The 21358-nt window shown below is 40.5% G+C and overlaps 1 protein-coding gene across 6 annotated transcripts in view; it reads left to right on the top strand.

The window, feature by feature from the left end:
• gpr155a (G protein-coupled receptor 155a) overlaps positions 1 to 21358 on the top strand; it is a 39948-nt gene that overhangs the window by 5455 nt on the left and 13135 nt on the right. For all 6 annotated transcript variants that reach the window (XR_010328982.1, XM_064327224.1, XM_064327223.1 and 3 more), the window contains exons 3-10: positions 7614 to 8013; positions 9339 to 9507; positions 10576 to 10731; positions 16785 to 16868; positions 17081 to 17201; positions 17500 to 17584; positions 17685 to 17775; positions 20836 to 21043. Coding sequence is in view for 5 of the 6 variants with exons in the window: in XM_064327224.1 (XP_064183294.1) it covers positions 7614 to 8013; positions 9339 to 9507; positions 10576 to 10731; positions 16785 to 16868; positions 17081 to 17201; positions 17500 to 17584; positions 17685 to 17775; positions 20836 to 21043 (1314 nt within the window). In the remaining variant the exon portion in view is untranslated. The remainder of the gene's footprint in view (positions 1 to 7613; positions 8014 to 9338; positions 9508 to 10575; positions 10732 to 16784; positions 16869 to 17080; positions 17202 to 17499; positions 17585 to 17684; positions 17776 to 20835; positions 21044 to 21358) is intronic.

Genomic DNA, 21358 nt, shown 5'->3' with positions numbered 1-21358 from the left:
AACGTTTTGTACAACATTTCTCAATACTCGGTAGGACCAATATATTTTGCTTGGTGCCTGATGGCACTGTTTTTTGATAGCCAACCCTAATAATTTCTCAAGATTGGAAAAGTAAGTGACGCATGGCTACTTAAAAGGACCACAATGGAAATAAGCTTTTGGGCTTTATTGTGTTTTTATCCTTTTGATGATTTCTGTATCTGGGGCATCTCTGGCTTGAGGGGGCACTTGTATTTTAATGATCAATAAAGAATTTCAATCAATCAATCAATCAATCAATCAATATAACTCGGTTTGGCTGGATTAGATTTTATTACATTTTTAATGGCATCATTAATGGTGTACCTCCTTTTCATATTCATATATTTATCGACATACATATTTGAATTTGCGCAATGAGGCAGCGCTAATTTGATTAAACTTCAGAAATAATAGGGAAGATTCGGGTATTTGAAAGGATAGACCACAGTTAATTTCACAGGTCCTTCCTCTCTCTCAATTCAAAAATTAAATGGAAGCTTTGGTGACCACGCAAAAGGAGGCAAATTGGAGAGCCTTTATGTTCAAATGAATGGATTGTTAAATTTTAACTTTCAAAACTTTTGTCCATATGTGTAGTAAAAGTCCTGTGTTGGTGCACACGGTTGGACATCTTATTCAAATCTCATTGGTGTGTCTCACCTTGTGGTCCAGTTCTGCTGCATTCCTGTGGCTATGTGTGTCACCTTTACTGGCAGCACTGACTTATGTATTTTCCAGAAAGGAAAAGCCTCAACATGTTGCAGCTATTTAATAGGCTGAGGGTTGCCTGTTTAGAGCACTTCAAGATTATTGAGAAATCAGGGGCAGGTTTGCTGCCTGTGAAGGTGACACAATTTAGCTTAAAAAATTGAAGCAAAGTAGACCAAAAACAAAGTTTATCTCGTACATATGGTTTTGGCTGATGTTGACAGTTTTTAAATTTCTTTTATTTTTTACTTTGCCTGTCAGGGCTTCTGTAGGAAAGGATGCATTACAGTAAAAATTAGATGAATTACTATACAAGAAAATGTGCATCTTGTGGGGTTTCATTTGTTTGTAATTAACATTATTTTGAAGAATATGGTGTTTCCCCTACAACTGTACAGGCTTGTCAGGCCTCCAAGCCAAGAAGAACCATTACCAGGTCAAGAAATTTGTGCTTGGGAGCCCCTGAGTGACACTATTCTTATACAATGCTTTCAGAAAGTATTCAGACCCCTTCACTTTTTCCATGTTTTGTTACATTACAGTTTAATTCTAAAATGGATTAAATTCATTTTTATTCTCATCAATCCACACACAATACCCTGTAACCACGAAAACAGGTTTTTACAAATTTTTGAAATATCACATTTACAAAAGTATTCAGACCCTCTGCTATAACACTCAAAATTGAGCTCAGGGGCATCCTGTTTCCATTGATCATACTTGAGATGTTTCTACAACTTGATTGGAGTCAACCTGTGGTAAATTCAATTGATTGGACATGATTTGGAAAGACACACATCTGTCTATATAAGGTCTCACAGTTGACAGTGCATGTCAGAGCAAAAACCAAGTCATGAAATCGAAGGGATTGTACGTAGACCTCCGAGACAGGATTGTGTCGAGGTGCAGATATGGGGAAGGGTACAAAAAAATATCTACAGCATTGAAGGTCCCGAAGAACACAGCGGCCTCCATCATTCTTAAATGGAAGAAGTTTGGAACCACCAGGACTCTTCCTAGAGCTGGCCGCCCGGCCAAACTGAGCAATCGGGGGAGAAGGGTCTTGGTCAGGGAGGTGACCAAGAACCCGATAGCCACTCTGACAGAGCTCCGGAGTTCCCTTGTGGAGATGGGAGAACTTTCCAGAAGGACAACCATCTCTGCAGCACTCCACCAATCAGGCCTTTATGGTAGAGTGGCCAGATGGAAGCCACTCCTCAGGAAAAGGCACATGACAGCCTACTTGTAGTTTTCCAAAAGGACTCTCAGACCATGAGACAAGATTCTATGGTCTGTTGAAATCAAGATTGAACTCTTTAGCCACAATGCCAAGCATCTCGCCTGGAGGAAACCAGGCACCGCTCATAGCTAGGGTTGTAAGAAAATATCGATACACTTGAGCATCGCGATATTATGTTTTGTGATACTGTATTGATTCTCAAAAACACTGTATCGATTTTTAACCCATTAAGACCGGATGCAACATTTGGATGTATATCCGCTAGATAGCAGTGTTGTAATCTATCTTAAGCCATTTCACTGTAAACAAGTAGACTTTTTTTACTCAGATTTTATGCATATGGTGGTGTGTTCTTTATACTATGACAGTTTTCCTAAAATTAGATTTAAAAAATCGCAATATATCGCCTTGCTTACAGTATCGCAATATATCGCAGTATATTGAATCGTAACCCCTGTATCATGATACGTATCGTATCGCCAGATTGTTGCCAATACACAGCCCTACTCATCACCTGGCCAATACCATCGCAGTGGTGAAGCATGATGGTGGCAGTATCATGCTGTGGGGATGTTTTGTAGTGGCAGGAACTGGGAGACTAGTCAGGATGAAGAGAAAGATGAACGGAGCAAAGTACAGAGAGATCCTTGATGAAAACCTGTGCCAGAGCATTTAGGACCTCAGACTGGAGCGAAGGTTCACCTTCAAACAGGACTATGACCCTAAGCACACAGCCAAGACAATGTAGGAGTGGCTTCAGGACAACTGTGGATGTCCTTGAGTGGCCAGAGCCCTGACTTGAACACGATTGAACATCTCTAGAGAGACCTGAAAAGAGCTGTGCAGCAATGCTCCCCATCCAACCTGACAAAGCTTCAGAGGATCTGCAGAGAAGAATGGGAGAAATACCCCAAATACAGGTGTGCCAAGCTTGTAGTGTCATACCCAAGAAGACTCAGGGCTGTAATCGCTGCCTAAGGTGCCTCAACAAAGTACTGAGCAAAGGGTCTGAATACTTACGTAAATGTGATATTTCAGGTTTTGATTTTTAATACATTTGCAAAAATTTCTAAAAACCTGTTTTCGCTTTGTCACCATGGGGTATTGTGTGTAGATTGATGAGAATAAAAATGAATTTAATCAATTTTATAATAAGGCTGTAACATAACAAAATGTGGAAAAGGTGAAGGGGTCTGAATACTTTTCGAAGGCACTGTATGTTAGTTAATTTCTGTGTTGTTGCCTAGGAAACGTGTTTCGATGAGAGTCTCTTTCTGTTACTCTGAAGCGAGAGTGCAATCATATGGCATGTGGGTATTGATAGAATGAATTAATGAATCAATGCATTTATATAGCACTTTTCTGAACGCTTAAAGTGCTTTACAGTGATGTGTGGGAACTAACCTCACCCACCACCAAAGTGAAGCACCCACATGGGTGATGCAGGGCAGCCATTTTGTGCCAGAACGCTGACCACACATTAGAGTGGAGTGGATCTCAGACTTCTTTATCTTTGTTGATTCTTCTCTTAGGCTTCTTGAAGTGAAAATAAATTTCTGATATTTTATATTTTCTTGTGAAACCACAATTTCACTGTATTTGTCTCTTGTTTGCACTGTCAATACTACAACCTAATGTTCATGATCATTGTATCGATATGTTTGTACATAATGTTACCTATAATCCAAAATAATATGACTGCATCAACTATTTCAATAATCAGCTTGCTAGCTAGTGTTGCATGAATACTGCCTTCCATAGCCAAATAGTGAACGTTAGCTATCAATGTTGTAATAAGTTTGAATTAGATGGTGTGCCCGAAGACGATTTTCCCATAATGAAAATTAAGGCAAATTATTACTAGAATCAGTAGCTAATTTGAGCATGTCACCACTTGTAGCAAAATCTAGCACCAAACCCACCCCGGGGCGACATAGCTCAGGAGGTAAGAGTGGTTGTCTGGCAGTCGGAGGGTTTCCGGTTCGATCCCCACCCTGGGCGTGTCGAAGTGTCCCTGAGCAAGACACCTAACCCCTAACTGCTCTGGTGAATGAGAGGCATCAATTGTAAAGCGCTTTGGATGAAAGCACAATATAAATGCAATCCATTTACCATTTACCCCCCCCCCCCTTCCATATTTGAAGTATCCCCCCCCCCTCTAGTGGCTATAGAGCGAACTACAACAGCTGGTTGCACAAGGAACTTGAAACCTCAGGCCTTGTTCTCTGAACTTGAGGCCAATGTTTTCTGTGGCAATATAAATACATTTTTTACACAAGAAATGATGGTTTAACTTGTTAATCCCATCCCTTCAAATGTCTACCCTTGGTCTGTTTTTTTCAAAGTAATTGTGCCAGTATTCCAGAATTGGGGATAACTTCAGTGGATGCAATGTGGATTGTCATATTACCATAAATTACCATATGATCATATAAGGAAACTCCCCATTCTCTTTGCCTGGTGTGTAAACCAGAGTGGTTCAGTGTCATGTGTAAGGCTGCAGAGTTTGATTCTGATTACACACTAGACAATAGAGGTGGGGAAAAACATTGATACAGCATAGTGTTGGGATATATTTTTCTGCGGTACAGTATTCATACAGTGAAGTTATTTCTGTATTTTTGAAATTTTTGAGATGTGATTCCAGCAGTCTGCAGTACAATGTTATAAAGCCACCGACATTGCTAGCCAGAGCAAAATATCTAGTCGTAGTATGTTAGCTTCGTCATCTTGGCGGTGTAGGCGGGGTTGAGAATGGAGGCGGAGATGTTTTTGATTGTAAACACAGGAGCAAAGCAAGGAAAGAAATCCTGCATAGTTTGCCTTTAATATGAGAAAAGGTAGTCCCTATCGACATTTAGAGCGATCCAATTTACAGTTGTAGCCCAAGTCGCAGGAAGCAAAGCAGAAATATGGAATATTAGGTGAAGCAATGTTGGGATGTTGCCCCCAATTGTTGTGATTAAGGAATTCTGATTGTGTGGCAAGTCTAAAGGTAATATTTGAAATGAGGCCGTATTAATATAATGAAATACAAATACGTTAGCCTTTTCTGTGGTCGATGCAGAGCTAGTGAGATGTTTGTCAACGAGACATCTCTAACCTCTGCCTTAGTAACAAGCAGACAACTGGGAAACAGACTGTGCGTCGCAAACAAAGACTGGCTGCGACTTCAATTTATTTGCTGCTACATTATAGATTTTTTTATCACATTTATTTTTTACTTGTCCATTGCACTTGTTCATGCACAAAGTTCATAGTGATCCCAATAACGCGGAATCCCAAAAATGATTCTGCGCTTTTATGCAGAAAAAGAGCCAAAATGCAGGAAAAAATACAACGCGATCTATGAAGGCAGATATCCCAACGTATTTTTTTAAGATTACAATGGGTGGTGACCCACACTTTAGCCACAAAAAGAATTGCTACTGTTTCTTTGAGCCAATTGTCTTTCGGTGTCAGACATTTGTGTTGTTTATTGATCATAATATTTACACAGGCCTTCATAGCATTGTGAAATTCAAAGAGAACACACTTAATTTGAATGAAAAGTTTAAAACGAGATGTCTTGCTCTAGCTGTCTTGGTTAACATAAATAAACTTAAAAAAATTAAATAAATAAAAAAAATCATGCCTAGCATTTGTTAATAGTATTAGCCTGTGTACCAAAACATTGTTTTGATCACAAAACCATGAATTCCAAAACATTACATTGCATTACAGGCATTTAGCAGACGCTCTTATCCAGAGCAACTTATGCAACTTTTTACATAGCATTTACATTTATACAGCTGAATATATGCTGAAGCAATGCAGGTTTTGTACCTTGCTGTGACCTTTAGGTTACAAGACCAGTTCCTTACCCATTATACTATACAAATAAAACATTATTTGTATCTTATTTCTCCCACTGATCCCACAGTTTCACCCCGCTGTTTCCATGCTGTTACAAGTGTCATAATAAAATTATGAACGACATACCTGTACATTTATTGTGTTATTACAGTGAGTTGGCACATTATGGCACAAATTGTTATTTTTAGCAGCATGCTAGTGCATTCATGCAAAATGCTGAAGATGTAGCATTACATGGGCTAGTCCTACCACTGGCTGAAAACATTAAACCGATAGGATTATTTTATGAAACTTTTTTGAAAATGTTGGATGTGCTTGGGTGCTAAAGAAAACAATTTTTGCCTGTGCAAATGTAGTGAACTCGCACCGTGCACTTACAACTGATGCAGCTTTGCTGACTGTAACACTTTTACTGGTGCATTGTGTTGATTGCGATACTGTGCCACCTCAGAGTAATGCCGCCGTTGCAGTTACAAATGATAGAGATCGACAGTGCTCAGCGCTAGTATTTCTGATGTTTTTTCAAGCCAACACCGGTCAGAATTTAGTGGAGAAATCTCTATGCAGGTAAAACCCTGGTATTGTAGATGATTGTCTTGCAATATATTGCGTAACGCAGAATCGCCTATACCGCGATACTATCATATAGTATCCTCCTTTTCACTCAAATTTGCTTGCGTTGGTTGTAAAAATACAATGGCACCACCCTGTTATATGTGCATAATTCCCAGGCCCTCGGTCACTATCCCTACATAATGCACATCTTCCAGCCAATCAGAATTGAGTTTTCAGCCAAGCCGTAGTAAAATTTAATTTAATCTAATGTAATTTAATTTGATCTAATATATTTTAATTTAATGTTTTAAAAATCTTCTTTGTCACTCAAGTTTGTAAAATTGTTAAAGTCTGTATGCAATTTTGGAGTCTTAATTATAATGTGACATAGATTACACAGCTCATTAAATCATCAAGTGTTGAATATACAAAGCGAACAGAAATTTGAAAGCACATATTCTTTTTTCCTCCCATTTTCTCCCCAATTTAGTCGTTATACAAAGTTTCCGTGTGTATAACAGTCTTGGTCGATGCGCTATCCTTCTGTTGGTCTGGGGAGGGTGTAGACTACCACATGCCTCCTCCGATACATGTGGAGTCACCAGCCGCTTCTTTTCACCTGACAGCGAGGAGTTTCACTGGGAGAGCGTAACGTGTGTGGAGGTTCACGCTATCTCCCCCAGATCCCCTCCCTGCTGAACAGGCGCCCCGACCAACCAGTAGGAGTTGCTAATGCAACGATCAGGACTCATACCCTCACCGGCTTCCCACACGTGAACACTGCCAACTGTGTTCGTAGGAACGTCTGAACAAGCCGGAAGTACCGCTGCGGTGGTAGGCGATTTACCTCTACGCTACCCAGACTTTTACCTCTTTTACCTCTACACTACCCTTGAAAGCACATATTTTGCATACCCCCCACTGTGCCATACGACTGAAGCCAGCCACACCAATAGGCCATCCTGTTTGCCACGTCTGTTCAGCGGTTTTTCAGTACATGCCACCCAGACCCGAGAAAAATTCTAGGGGAAACATATATTAACATCCCGTATACTCCACACACTCATGCCTCTCTCCTTCTCTCTCATACTTTTCATTTGAACTGTCATTTTTAGACTACAAGAAATTGTGGTACATGCTCTGAGAACCTGTTAGTAAATATGTGAGACACAGATTACACAGTATTCAGTCTGGTTTTGTCCAGTTAAATTTGCGACTTGTCCTCTCCTTACAGTGGAGGCTCTATACAAGAACACCTACCCAGAGTACCTGCAGTACATCTACCTGGTGGCACCAGTGTCCCTCATGATCCTGAACCCCATCGGGTTTGCCTTCTGTGAGATCCAGAAGTGGCGTGAGAGTTCGGACCAGCGGCGAAACAAGATGCAGATCGTGGGCCTGGTGGTTCTGCAGGTTTTGAAGAACCCCATAGTGTTCATGGTGATCGTTGGCATTGTCTCTCACTTCCTCCTGGGCCAGAGGGTACCCACCTTCATGGAGGAGTTTGTGGATGGTCTCGCCAATTCCTTTGGAGGGGCGGCACTGTTCTACTTGGGCCTGTCCATGGTGGGCCAACTGGGGAAGCTGACCCGGTCCACTGTCATTGCTCTGATCCTGCTCATCACTGCCAAGCTGTGAGTATGGTGTCCTGCCCCCAGCACTGCTGTAAACAGGCAGCCATGTATGTAGCAGTCAGGGCATGTGACTCACACCAGGAAGTGCAAACCACTAACAGCCCCCTTTTCGCTCCTTTTAGCATTTAATATTTTCCACACTTAAGGCTGAGTGACACAATATAATAATTGCTTCTTGACAATTCTACATATAACTACGTATAAAAAAACATAATCATTTGTGTGGAGTGGTGTCTGTTTATGAAACATGTAAAAATCTGCTTCTAATTATATGTTCCACAGGGATGGAATTCACATATGGGGAACAAGCATGTTTTTTCTGTGACTGCTTAAAATGCTGCATCTATATAAGGCTACATGACATGTTGAAACAACTTTGTGAAAAGCAGAATACCAGGTTACATAAGGCACTGAGTTCGTCTTATCCTTAGTATGACCTTAGCAAATGGTTCACAAGCTTATCTATTTGTGAATGTTCTTGCATAAATGTTGTACAAGGACAGTCACAGTCTTCATGTTGGAATCTTTACGCTGTTATTGCTCAAACACTGCACTTAGAAATTCAAGTTGTTTTGATTCTGTTGTCCAACCTAAAGTCCAATAATATTTTGGCTCTTAGTTCTGAAAGTTGATAGATAAAGACTTATTTAAATGCAACATTGTAGTGGCTTCATAATGTGGGTGTGTTCTTAACATCTTACATTTGACCCTTATCATTGTCGGTAGAGTATCTGCACACGTACAGTGACTAAGCGAACAGAGGGTACTGATCGTTTGAGGTGAAATTATGTCACTGTTCTCTCAAAGGTTGTTTTGTCCATAGAGTAAGAGAGAGAGTTGAGGGCAGGAACTTCCTTGAAAAATGTTTATTTGCTATTAGGCTTATGCATTTGAAGATAAACCTTTGTCAGTGCAAACATGCAGTGATATACATATTGATGGAACACCATGTTCTGTTTTTTTTTTTTTTTTACTTTTAATGCAGGGCGTGACATTTACCCAGCATGACACCACTTGGCAACATACAAATGAAAAAAAAATGCAAATGCACATGCAGTTCATGGTAGACACTCGGATCTAAGGACCTGCTTTTCGCCATGGCAATCTTTCTCATATGTAGTTACTATTTCAGTGCTTGGCCATTTCTGTCCTACAAGGGATGGGAATATTGCTGGACGCTGCACTGCATAATTCACAAACCCAGTCTGAAATAGTATGAATGTATGGAGCGAAAGTCGCTGTCAATCACTAATTGTTGCAGGTGAACATAGGAGACAGGTGCTTATAGGAGACAGTGTGAGACAGTCTTGCTCTGTCTGTCTTAGGTTGGTGATGCCGCTAATCTGCAGGGACATGGTGGAGCTGCTGGATACAGACAACACCAGCTCCCTCAACCACAGCAGCCTCTCCAACTTTGCCTTTATCTACGGAGTCTTCCCCACGGCTCCCAGCGTGGCCATCTATGCAGCCCAGTACAATATGGAGCTAGAAGTTGTGAGTCGCATGTCTGTTCAGTTATGAGGGAGAAGGGTCTCCTCAGGGCCACATCCAGTTTGAGCTCTGGTCCTGGTATGGTGACTAAAGGTGGGAGTTCACTTGATAAGAAGGCGAACCCAGGTGAAATTGAACCACAGCCGAACACGGTAATGACCTCATACAAAGGTGTGTATACACATTTCAGCTTTGGACTGCTTGTTTAGTGACACTCCATACCAGTGGGGGGAGCAGATTCAGATTCTACGTTTTTTCATAACCTCGGGAAACACAAAACTGACAATTTTTACCTCACCAAACATAAAATTGCAATGGCTGAGGTAAAGGAGCAGAAACTTGGACAGATGGACGTAGATTATTTCAAAGTTGCTTTAGTTTATACTGTAAACGCTGCAAAAAAAGAAAAGAAGAAAGGGAAGAGAATTTGTCAGCTTAATCAGACAAGGAAATGGGACATAGCCAACACAGCCACCCATGTGATATGCTCGACCAATTGCTGGCAATCTCTGCACTTTCATTTGTGTGAACATCTCTACTAGTTTGGCCAGCAGGGATGTGAAGAGTGCAGATTTTTTTTTTCCTCAAATGCGTCATTTAACATCAGTTTATACGAACTAGCCAAAGTTCGTTTCTGCAGCAAGTATACTCCCAGCTTTACTCCAGTGTAGATGTGACCAGGAGTCTCACAGGGTTTGGGGGATTCAGTCAGAAGGGTTTTCCCTGCCTCAGTGCACAGGAGCAACTGTCCTGGTCCCTGTTTGTGCCAGCTTTGTTACAGCGTGGTCCTGTAACTCAGTTAATGGGCTGCAGAGTGAAAAGCAGCGGTGGGCTGCAAACCCTTCACAGGATGTTTGTGCGTCTGCTGGACTGATAGAGAATGTTACAGTCATGATGCGCCTACAACTGCAGTTAGACATTTGAAATCTGGAGGTTTTGAGGTAATTGGTTATAAAAGTTTTATAGATAAAGAAGTAGTGTGGTGAAATTACATGGATATCATAGCTTGTGTTTTTCATATTCTTTCATCCTGTTTTTACTTATATATCTTTCTAAATTTTCCCTTTGTAGGTTACCTCAGGGATGGTAATAAGCACGTTTCTTTCCGCTCCAATCATGTATGTTTCCGCCTGGCTGCTGACAATCCCATGGATGGACCCAAAGCCATTAGCATCTGCACTGCAGAATGTTGGCTTCAACGTCAGCGTTGTCAGCTTAGTGGCTGTGGTGAGTAATTTCACGTCTAATTATTTTTTCAGTCTGAAAAACTAGGAATAAGTTTGGATTGGAGGGTGATACTTCATGAACTCTATCATGATTGGTGCTTTTAAGTACTTGTGATGTTCTGTGTAAGGACCCACACGCAGACCAGGGAAATCCAAAAAACGTTGTCTTTATTCAGTCCGAGGTTCGAAGCCAGGTAATCAGAGAGAGTACGGTGCCGATTCGAGTTTCCAAAAGAATAGTGAAAAAACAGGCGAAGTGTCAAAAACCAGGAGATCTGAATGGCGAAGGTACAAAGGGACAGGCAAAAGAGAAGTCAAGGCAAAGCGAAGGTCAAACCAGAAGCAAACAAAACCAAAAGGGGCAGGCAAAAGAGAAGTCGTACAAAGGGGTGTCGCAGGAATCTCGATAGACAAAGGCTTACTAACAATCGGCACAATGAATTCGATCAACGTTCTGACACTGAGCTGGTGGAAAAGACTGACATTTATACACTGGGGAAGGTAACAATCAAGGAGGGGTTAAGTGAGTGAGGGAGGAGTAACAAACAACATCCAGGTGAAGAACATTAGGATAACTAATAAAATGGCATGGGACTGACAAAACGCGGACTGGAATCACATAGACAACAATGATAATAGACGGCCTGGGTTAAGCAGGTAAAAACACGTGCAGAGAGAGAGAGGTGCAGTCAGAGCAAGAGACAGGTGCAGGCAATTGCAGAACTCAGCGTTAGAGCAGGCTAGAAAGAAAAGGGGCGGAGCTACAGCGCAGCATGGAAAAGGGGAGACTGGTTAGTGTATTAGTATAGTGATCTAAACTATCAAAAACCCAAAACTAGTGTGTGTTAGTCCATTAGTAATATTCACATGTTAGTATATTAATGAGGTTAGTACTTTACAATCTATAAATTAGTAAGGATTAGTAGAAATTAGTAAAACTAGAAATAAGTAGGAAGTAAAAACGAGACTGGAAGGAAGGGGGGGAAACCACGAAAACCCGGAACCACCCGAATAGTGAAATCACACAAATGCAGGGGAGTGAAGCAGCTCAGGGAACACAGACACAGAGACAGTACTGGGGAGACAAGTGACCGGGAATTACAGACTACAACAATACTGTCAAGTTGCTGATGTGTGAACGTATGAACCAATTGTATAAACCAATCAAAAGACTTTTGTAGCAGAACATTGTGATTGGTTACACTATTATTCGGAATTGAGACACAAGAGAGTGAACTTGCTTCAGCTTATTTTCCCAGACCCAATTCATACTTGTGTGCTTAGTAGAGCAGTTGAGGTGATGTGTCTGGGTCATAACCACTCACTTGGAACAAATTTATTTTGTGTTTGAGTATTGAAAAATGAATGGAGTAGGTGTGTCCAGTATCAGGCCTCTAATGAATGGGAACCAGACATGCGCTTTTCTGTAGGCCTGCAATGATACGGCATGTGGCCGTACCACGGTGATGGAAGCTTACCATGGGTTTGGACATTTTACCGTCATTACAGCAGGTTAAAAAAATTGTATAGCCCTCAGGACAGTCCATCTTATGCCTTCTATGCACAGGACTAGTATTACCTGGGGACCACCTCTAGTAACTTGTAATAATTGCGGAGGTCGTCTGTGATCTTAATGCCGTGCGAATCTGCCATGTCCGTAATTTGTAAAGTAAAAATTCCACCGCAAGTTACCTACCATATTTCGCCAAACACAGAGGTCATGTGATAATATTAGTCCCGTGCGAATCGGCATCTCGGTGATTTTGGGTCATATTTTACTGTTACGCAGAGCAGAGCCTTGACATTTTCAATCATATTCGGGGGGATAATGTCAGTACATTCATAGACATACATACATAGACGCCGCATTGGCCTTTGGATCGTACATCAACGTCACCGCCATATTGGACTGGGTAAGACTGGCCTGAAAACAAATACAAGTGAACGGGGGAGCTGTGATTTTCTGGATAAAAAGCACTATAATGTTTACATTTCTCAACCAATTTCAATGAGTCGGTTTTATATTCAAGGGTTTATGATCTACGTGGAGTACAAAAAAAAGTTTTATCTCCAGTTACTTAGAATCTCGATAGTTAGGCTATAATCGCTGCTCGACGCTCAAGAGAGGAGAAGTGACGTGGGGGGGTAATTTCTAAATCACATGAGGTCCCCAGGTAATACTAGTCCCGTGCGAATAGGGCTTTAGACTAATTGAATTGATACTATGATGTCATCTCATTTTATATCTGCAAAATAAGTTTACAAGCTACAAGGTTAGTGTAAGGTGAATAATAATAATAATAACAATACCGATAATAATAGTAATAATAATAATAATGTTGTATGTGCTAAATAAATTAAGCATGGGCACTTCATGAGCTTGTGCTTAATTTTGGAGAATAAGCAGAGAGTGTAGGTTATGTCTTATATGGATTTGCTAGTATTTGAAAAGACATATGTCTATTCTGAAATAAATTAAAACCATGCAAAAAAAAGTCAGTGTTATTATTTACGCAGATAAAGATTAATTTGCTGGCTGGCTGATTTGCCTCCAGCAAGATCTTGTCATCACCTCCGCTGTCTAACAGAGTAGGCTGTGCAGTAAGACTAGCAGTAGTACCAACAGTATTATGTTTAATGTGCATGAGTGATGTTATAGACCATTAGCCCCTTGTAATGATGTTCATTTGTAAACACATTTAACAAGATTTTAACAATGATTAAAAAAAAAAAAAAACAGTCTCACAATGGAGCATTTTTAATAAATATTTTCTTCTCATTTATCAAGATTTTCCTTTGGCTTTAGCATGTTTCTTAATGTTTAGTGGTTGCACATTTTAAAAGGCACACACCTAATAATAATAATAATAATAATAATAATAATAATAATAATAATAACATGTCTAAGCGTAACCCCTGCAATATCATCACTAACCGCGATGAAATCTCCCTCTGCCACTGTGGTATAGGAAATTCCATATTGTTACTGCTCTGCTTTCCAGCTAGTGATCAGTTAGAGTTTAGATGCAACATCGTTTTCCGCTTCCAGCTGAGTAGTTTCAGTTTCTGAAGGAACTATAAATGCGGTTGGTGAAATGTGCACACTGATGCAATGCAGTGGATGGAAGCTTACTTCAGCTTGCAGTTGTGCTGACATTCAGTTTTTTCCCTGAGGAAAATGGAGACCTGATGTAATTGTTCTGTACCTTTTTCTTGGTTAGAACTATTCATAAATATATGTGCGGGGATATTCCTCCTTACGAATCGCTTCGCATATTCAGCAATGTCATCTTTAGCATCCACTGGCACTTCAAATGTTTTTAGAGGTGTGTAAATACATTTTGCATTAACCATGGGAGAGTGAGGCATCATGATCTCTAGAACAAACAGAGCTGCAACATGTTGTCTGTCCCTTAATTACATGGAGTCATCAGAGGATTTTCTTCTCCATGAAAAAATCCTGTGACTCACAGATGCCACAACACAAGTGCAGCCATTTGGAGATTATGAAGTCTCTTACCTATGTCATCATGTCTGTGGTGAAAAAGCATGTGTACCTCATTATCATCTTATCTCAGTCAGTGTTTCCCAGAGGTTGCTATTGTTCCTTTGTGGTGATCGGAATTTGTGTTTGGAGGGGGGTGGTGGTGTTGTGAGGATGAGAATTGTGTGCAACACTCTCCTCACAGCTCGCTCTATTGACACATTAGAACAAATGATGGAGCTCTTTGGCACAGTGAAGGGAGGGGGAGAACTGGCTTGTTTTGAAAACACAACGGCCAGCGGCATTTCAGTTAGTGTACTACAAAACAATAAAAGAAATCCCAAAAATACACACACAAACTGAAGCCCAGAAAATCGTAACCGACACTTTAAATTAAAAAAAGGAAGCCTACTTCCACCTGTGTTCAGAATACCATATTATCTCATGGTGTTACGAACACAGCAAACTTCGTGTTCGGAATACCATGAGTCTACATTAAATACAAAAAATATTTTTAAGTGGGGGGCTAATCTATTTGGGCGGGGTGCCCAGATGAAGTCAATGTAGGGAAAACACTGTCAGGCATTAGCTGCATTTTCCCCATTGTACCTTGCCATGCCAGGTATAATTGCGTTGTGTCTAAGTCTTGAAACAGTGGATCCCTTAAACTGTCAGGCCACAACAAGTACTTAGGTCCCAAACGTTACCATAGATCCTGCCAACATCTGCAGTGCTATTACAAGAAGGCCAATAGCCAAAGAGCAAGATGCTTGGGAGTCAAACATTGGTATAAATTAGCTAGTTAAGTCTAAACTTGATGGTCCAGCTAACTAACAACTTTAAATTATGAACAGAGGGAAAGCAACAAGCATGCTGCTTTTCCCCATTGTTTCAGAAGTCGTTTGGTTAGCTAGTTAGAAGAAAAAGAAGCAAATCGTCCCACTACTAGCAAAAGTGAGTTTTGGTGATTAGCAGGTTGAGTTTACCAGTAGCCTAGCAGTTAGCTTTCCATCAAGGTAACCATCAAAATTGTTTCATGTACATGCTAAATATAACCAGTGGTCATGCTAGCCCATGAAATACTTTGGCTTTGGGACAGAACATTTTAAAATCTGTGTTTTACACTAATTCACTTGCATTCTGATAAAAAAAACATACCATAATATGTCAACTCACAAAAATAACACAAATGTGTGTCGTTCATAAATTTATTATGACACTTGTGACAGAAGCAGGGTGAAATAGTGGGATTATTGGGATGAAATAAGCTATGCATGTTTTGGAATTCTAATCAAAATACATTTTTGCCATGCAGGCTAATAATATTTGCAAAAATCCTAGGAGTAATATCTGTTTTAATTGATTCATGTTGAACAAGCTAGCTAGGGCATGACGTTTTCGACTCAAATGAAGGTCTTTCTCATTGAATCTCACAGTGCTACCAACAGCTGTGTAAGTATTCTGATTAATAAAAAACACAAACTTCAGACACCGAATGACAATTGGCTCAAAGAAACAGGAGGAATTATTCTGGGTCATCACCCTAGTCTGGGTTATCACCCATTGTAATCTTTTTTAAAAAAGACCTCAGAATATCTGCATTTATAGAATGCAGTGTATTTTTTTCCTACATTTTGGCTCTTTTTTTCTGCATAAATAAACTTTGTAAACACAACCACTGATAACTAGTAAGCTTAGAATTTGTTTTTCAACATCCCCAGAATAAAGTGAATTTTGTGGTATTTTTTTGCACACATACATTTTTGTGCTGTTCCACGATCTTCCTATTTATCTTTCCTTCCTCTCTCATTCACAAAGCCAAAAAATGGATATATTGGTGAAAGTATAACAAGCAATACACTATGACAGGCTTTCAATCACGCACTGCTGTAGCCAATCAGAACTGCAGGTACCCAGCATTGACTTGTTTGTCAAACTCAAATTTTGAATCATCATTCTAATTTAATGCTCATCACACCTTTCTCTCCTACCTTTATTTTGCAATTGTGTAGCAAATCAGTCAAACTAGTTTTCATGATATTAGCTCGACAGTTAAATTTTTCTTTTAGTATGTGGTGTTTTAAACGTATTGGAGTGTATACAAATTAAGGGCACAGATTATTGTCCAGTTATTATAAGCTAATGTATAAACTTTACAGAAATGGGCTGGTTAATGTTAGCTAAGTCAATATTAGCTGGTTAATTTTCCTTTTTTTGCTTGCAGCAAAAAAGCTATCTGTTTAGCTCCCCTGTGATAGTAAGTGAAAGCAATAGGAAGTTCAGTGGAGATTTAATGGGTCTAGAATGGCCAAATACTGTAAAATACCAAAACATGCTGTTTGATTGCATTGTCATCTCTGCTACATGGATGCATTGCAAATATTGGGTTGCTCTGGACCAAATTACAAGAATGGTGTGGCTGTGACCCACCTTAAGCCACAATTCAATTCTTAGCCATATGGGCACTGAGGGATCAGGACAGTCGCAGAGCTTGTGGACAATTAGCTTGTTTAAATTAAGAGAAATACAAAACTCAGTGGTGTTTGTGTGTGTGTTTGTGTGTGTTGCAGGTGTGGACTGTCAGCGTCATGCTCTTGAGTAAGAAGTACAGAAGACTGCCGCATGTGTTCACCTTGAACCTATTTCTGGCACAGGCAAGTTATAACTTATTTCAGTCCATGTACTTAGCATATGGTTTTGCATTAGGCATCACAGACCCTAGAGTAAAGCCTTTAAATTGATGTTAACCACTAAGCATTAGAGCAACTTTGTATACCCAGCAATCAAATGAACAGAGTTTGGTTTTTAAGTACCGTCCTGAATTCCATTTTTGTCTCATTCATATATTATGCCTTCACTCCAATAGTTTCTTGTTTGTGTCAGTATGATTCTGTGGAACTTCATTGTGGAGCAAGACAACTTTATCGGACAAGTATTGACCTTTGGTCTGCTGTATGGCTCAATTTACAGCACCTATGTGTGGACAGGTATGTCATCCCCTCATCTTCATAATTCAAGTTCACAGTAGTTCTGTAAATGTGACTTTTGTAATGTGCATTCACCTGGAGTATGCGGCCTGCAATCCAAAACATACATGTGTCCACTGTGTGCTGCCTAATTGGCCATGACATTACTGTGGGAGGAACCGGTGTTGTAGCCCACCTTCTCCTGTCGATTTAGTTTCTGTGTTTTGCCTGTGCCAACTGGGTAGGCAGTTTAGCTGGGGATAAAAAGTGTTATGGTACAGGTAAATTGATATGATGCATGCTGCTCTGGTTGTTGTAGGTCTGATTGCATTCTCCCTTGCACTGATGAAGAGGGACAATGAACTGAAGGTTCTGCCAGTGTTCTTCATGGCTGTGGGCTGGGGGTAAGTCCTGCTTCCCTGAGATTGTACTGTGTGGTGGCTGGGGGGGTGGGGGGTGGTGGCAGACACATTCTTCTCACCAAACCTTTGGAAATTTATTCAGAGTTCCTGTGCTGGTTGTGGGAGTCCTCCTTATTGCTGGAGAGAAGACATCTGACAGCATCGACTCTGCCTTCTTCTATGGAAGGCCCCAGGTGAGAGCCGCCTGGGATCCAGAGCCAAGACAGAGGCATCATAGACAAATACTGGGCTTTGTTTGAACTTCTGTTACATTTAATGAGGCGTTTTACTGTGTTCCCATTCAAATAACCCCTAAGAGACAAAAAACATTACAATCAGAGTAAGGAACCAGACCAGATAGTACAGTATAATATGGATTACATCTATATGTACAAGAATCAAAAGGCTAATAGTAAAGAAAAGTCACACAAACACGCTTTTGGTTTTATTTTGGGAAAGTACTACTGTAGCGTGACCATGCCACATGCAGGTGCTTCCCTTGAAGACATAAATATCTCAGTTTATCTGAAGCAAGAGAAGTTGATGTGTGTGTGTGTGTGTGTGTGTGTGTGTGTCTGTATTTTTAAAAGAACGGCTAGTCCACCCTCTTTATTTTATTTATGTACTTTATTAGGTACTGAATTCAAGGCAGAACTCTGCGTTAATTTGTCTCATAAATCAAATTTGAATTAAGGTTGGAATAGCACCCTACACACGCGACACCACGTCACAGCTGTCATCCACATTTGGAGCTGTCGCTGAAATAAACGGACTGATTGAATATGTTGGATTATCCACGTTAAATGGTCAAAAAAATTTCCAATCCCAAATCAAACAAGTAAATCCATTAAGCACGTAATTTGTATTCTGTCGGCATCATAGTTGTCATTGTAATTGTGCTAGTGTATTTATTGGTTAGTAGGTATTTATTGATATCCAACCCCCATTTGCAAGACAGACAAAGTTAGCCCGTTTCAAGGTGTATTTGTCAGGTGTGAAAGTGTCAAGGTTGCAAATGATTCGTAGCAACACCTACAACACCTACCTTTCATCTCTACAGTTTGAGTGGGAGGTTTGAGCAATCAGCATGGCTAACATTATGTCACTCGCTTCTGCTCTTAGCCTTACAGCCCTAGCATTCATCTTCAGGGCTAGTTCTACCTCTGCTATTATGGTTTGATAACTTTAGTTAGCTAGACATTTTGAATGTGGATTTTTGAGCATATAGCAAATACCATTATCAAAGTGACACTAAGAATGTTCCGTATTTATGTGCGCTTATACTTATATAGTCTGGAAGTAGTTGTAGGGCTGTTGATAGAAGTCTGCTTCTTATCATACCCTCAAAGGAAAACAGACTGTTTATTGTGCATTATGGGAACTTTAGGTTCTCTATAATAATGTTAATATAATCTATTATATAATCATGTTTTGTATTGTGGAAAAACTGATGTCATGGGGAACAAGTTTGTATCTTTAGTGGTGGGGTGCTGACAAAAGATCTTGTTACCTATGGGTCAGCACCCTGCCAGATACAAAGGGTAACCCGATGTGATATGCTTAGAGGTAGTGTAAGCAGGATTGTTGATCTATACTGTATTGCCATGGTTGTGTCTTTATTTGATGACGTGGTGTTTTGCATTGATGTTATGCATAACTGTTAGCACAGAGGAAAAGTTAAAACATTTTTTTGGAGTCAGATAACTGAGACAACTTTAAATGAATTCCATTCCAGTAGCACCGGGTAAGACTACTCTCGTTCCTTCGCCACTCAGATACTTCCACTATTTGGTTTGCCGAGAGGTTTCTTGCCGTTTGTGACCTTGGTGTATCTGAGGGGTTTCTTACATTGTAAAGATGCAATGAGATGAGACAGTTTAAGAACATCTTTTTGGCATTTCCAAACTGTTGGAGTTTTGAATGTTTTAGGAGTTTTTCTGAAAAATTGTCTCCTCATATTTCTTTGCAGCAGTTTGCATCCTAGCCAGCAACACTGAGCCAAAACATATTGGGTTTTATGAAAGTTAGATAGAACTGTATAGGGTTACAACGCCCTAGCCAGCAAAGACTGTGATCTTACATATTGGGTGCTTTTTGAGATTGCATCCCAATTCATATAGAAAATGCCTCACATTTTGGGACATTTGGTGCTTGCGAGGACCTTAAATACACTAGTGCAGTTCCTCAAACTGGGGAGAGCAGAGAGGGTCACAGACAGTGAAGAGATCACAGCAGGTGTCATGGTGGGGAACTGAAATCTCGGCTGCATGGGGGGGGGGGGGGCGGTTTGTATAAGGGTTGAGATTCGGCACACCACTCGTTCTCCCCCCTGTGAGCTTTGGATTTTGTTTGCACAAAAATGTGCTTATATTTGAATCCAGAGGATTTAGTTCTGTTTTCAACCAGCAGTGGGTCACTTTGCTACCTGTATCAGTCAGTGGGTTTACATGATTTTTGAAAAAGTAGATTTATTGTTTTAGTTCGGCTAAAACTGCACTTTTAAAAATCATGTAACCAATGTAGTCTGAAATCGTACAAAGTCGATTTTTTCAGAGTCAGGCTAACATACCTAGATAATGCGGTTGGGGGTTGATTTACTACGGCATATATATACGCTTCAATAGGCCAAAAATTGGCCTAGGCGCACAGTTGAGGAGGTATCATGGCGAAAAAAATCAGGAGGAGACAAACTTCATGCTATCTCAACTAAAGGAGTTAAATGTCCTAAAATACATGGATGGAAGAAAAACGTGGAATGGCGAATTTCAAAAAAGTTGCGACAAAATTGGAGGAAGCAGGATTTATAAGAAGCCTTCGTCAGACACACCTCGGTCAATAAATCGATTCTTTCCGAGTCATGTATATTGGGACAACGACAATAGTCCAATTAAATCTTATCTTTGGACAAATCAAGCTATTAATATAGATCGATTTAAACTGTGCATGAAAACGCACTGAATGGGAGTGAAGCAGCCTTGCCCTCGTTTTGGTTATTTGCTTTTATGCAACATATGTACACACCTTTGGTTTGGCCTTACCTCTTTGGTAGCTTTGTCCTTTGATGCAAACATTTTGAGGTCTATGGTAGGCTCATAAGTTAACTCCTGCACACATTCTGCGTGATGCGGGCAAACACGAGTGGCTTATACAAATCGATAAGTTGGCATTTTGGACAGTAGACACAGTGCTCTGAGCCCATATGCACAGTGTGAGGAGTGGGTTATGTAACAGTGGTTGGTGCCCCTGTGCGTTAGGTGATCAGCACTGCAGTAGTGCTCGCCTGCAGTATCCTGCTGGGGGGCTGCTCTCTGATGGGCCTCAGCCGGGGCTCCCAGGAAAGCAGCTACCAGGCCTTGGACCAAGGCTTTGTGTCCGGCACCAGCGAGGACCTGAGGCCCCAGAACAGCTCAGAGAACCAGGCCACGCCAGAGGCCACAGCCACAGGGACCAGCGATCCTAGAGGTACCCACCCAGCTGACGTGCTTAGCTTCCCTGGACACAGTATGGAAGTTAGGGTGGATGTTCCTTTAGTGTCATGTATAAGTCACACGCAGACATGGGCCTAATACATGAGTATTTAAATATTTATGTTTGAACAATTTTTATTTTCTGGAAAGCTTTACAAATTTACCGGCCCAGATGGATGCTTTGTAACTGAAGTATATTCCTTAAGATTCTATCATAATACTTTTAAAATACATTACCTTGGGTACACTACCACGAGTTCACATTATAATTAAAAAATGATTATGAAATCAAATGAAATAAGACTAATTG

This window comes from Anguilla rostrata, chromosome 3, assembly GCF_018555375.3.
Source record: "Anguilla rostrata isolate EN2019 chromosome 3, ASM1855537v3, whole genome shotgun sequence".
Classification (NCBI taxonomy): domain Eukaryota; kingdom Metazoa; phylum Chordata; class Actinopteri; order Anguilliformes; family Anguillidae; genus Anguilla; species Anguilla rostrata.
Note: the sequence above shows the minus strand (reverse complement) of the source record. Positions and strands in the feature narration are given on the sequence as shown.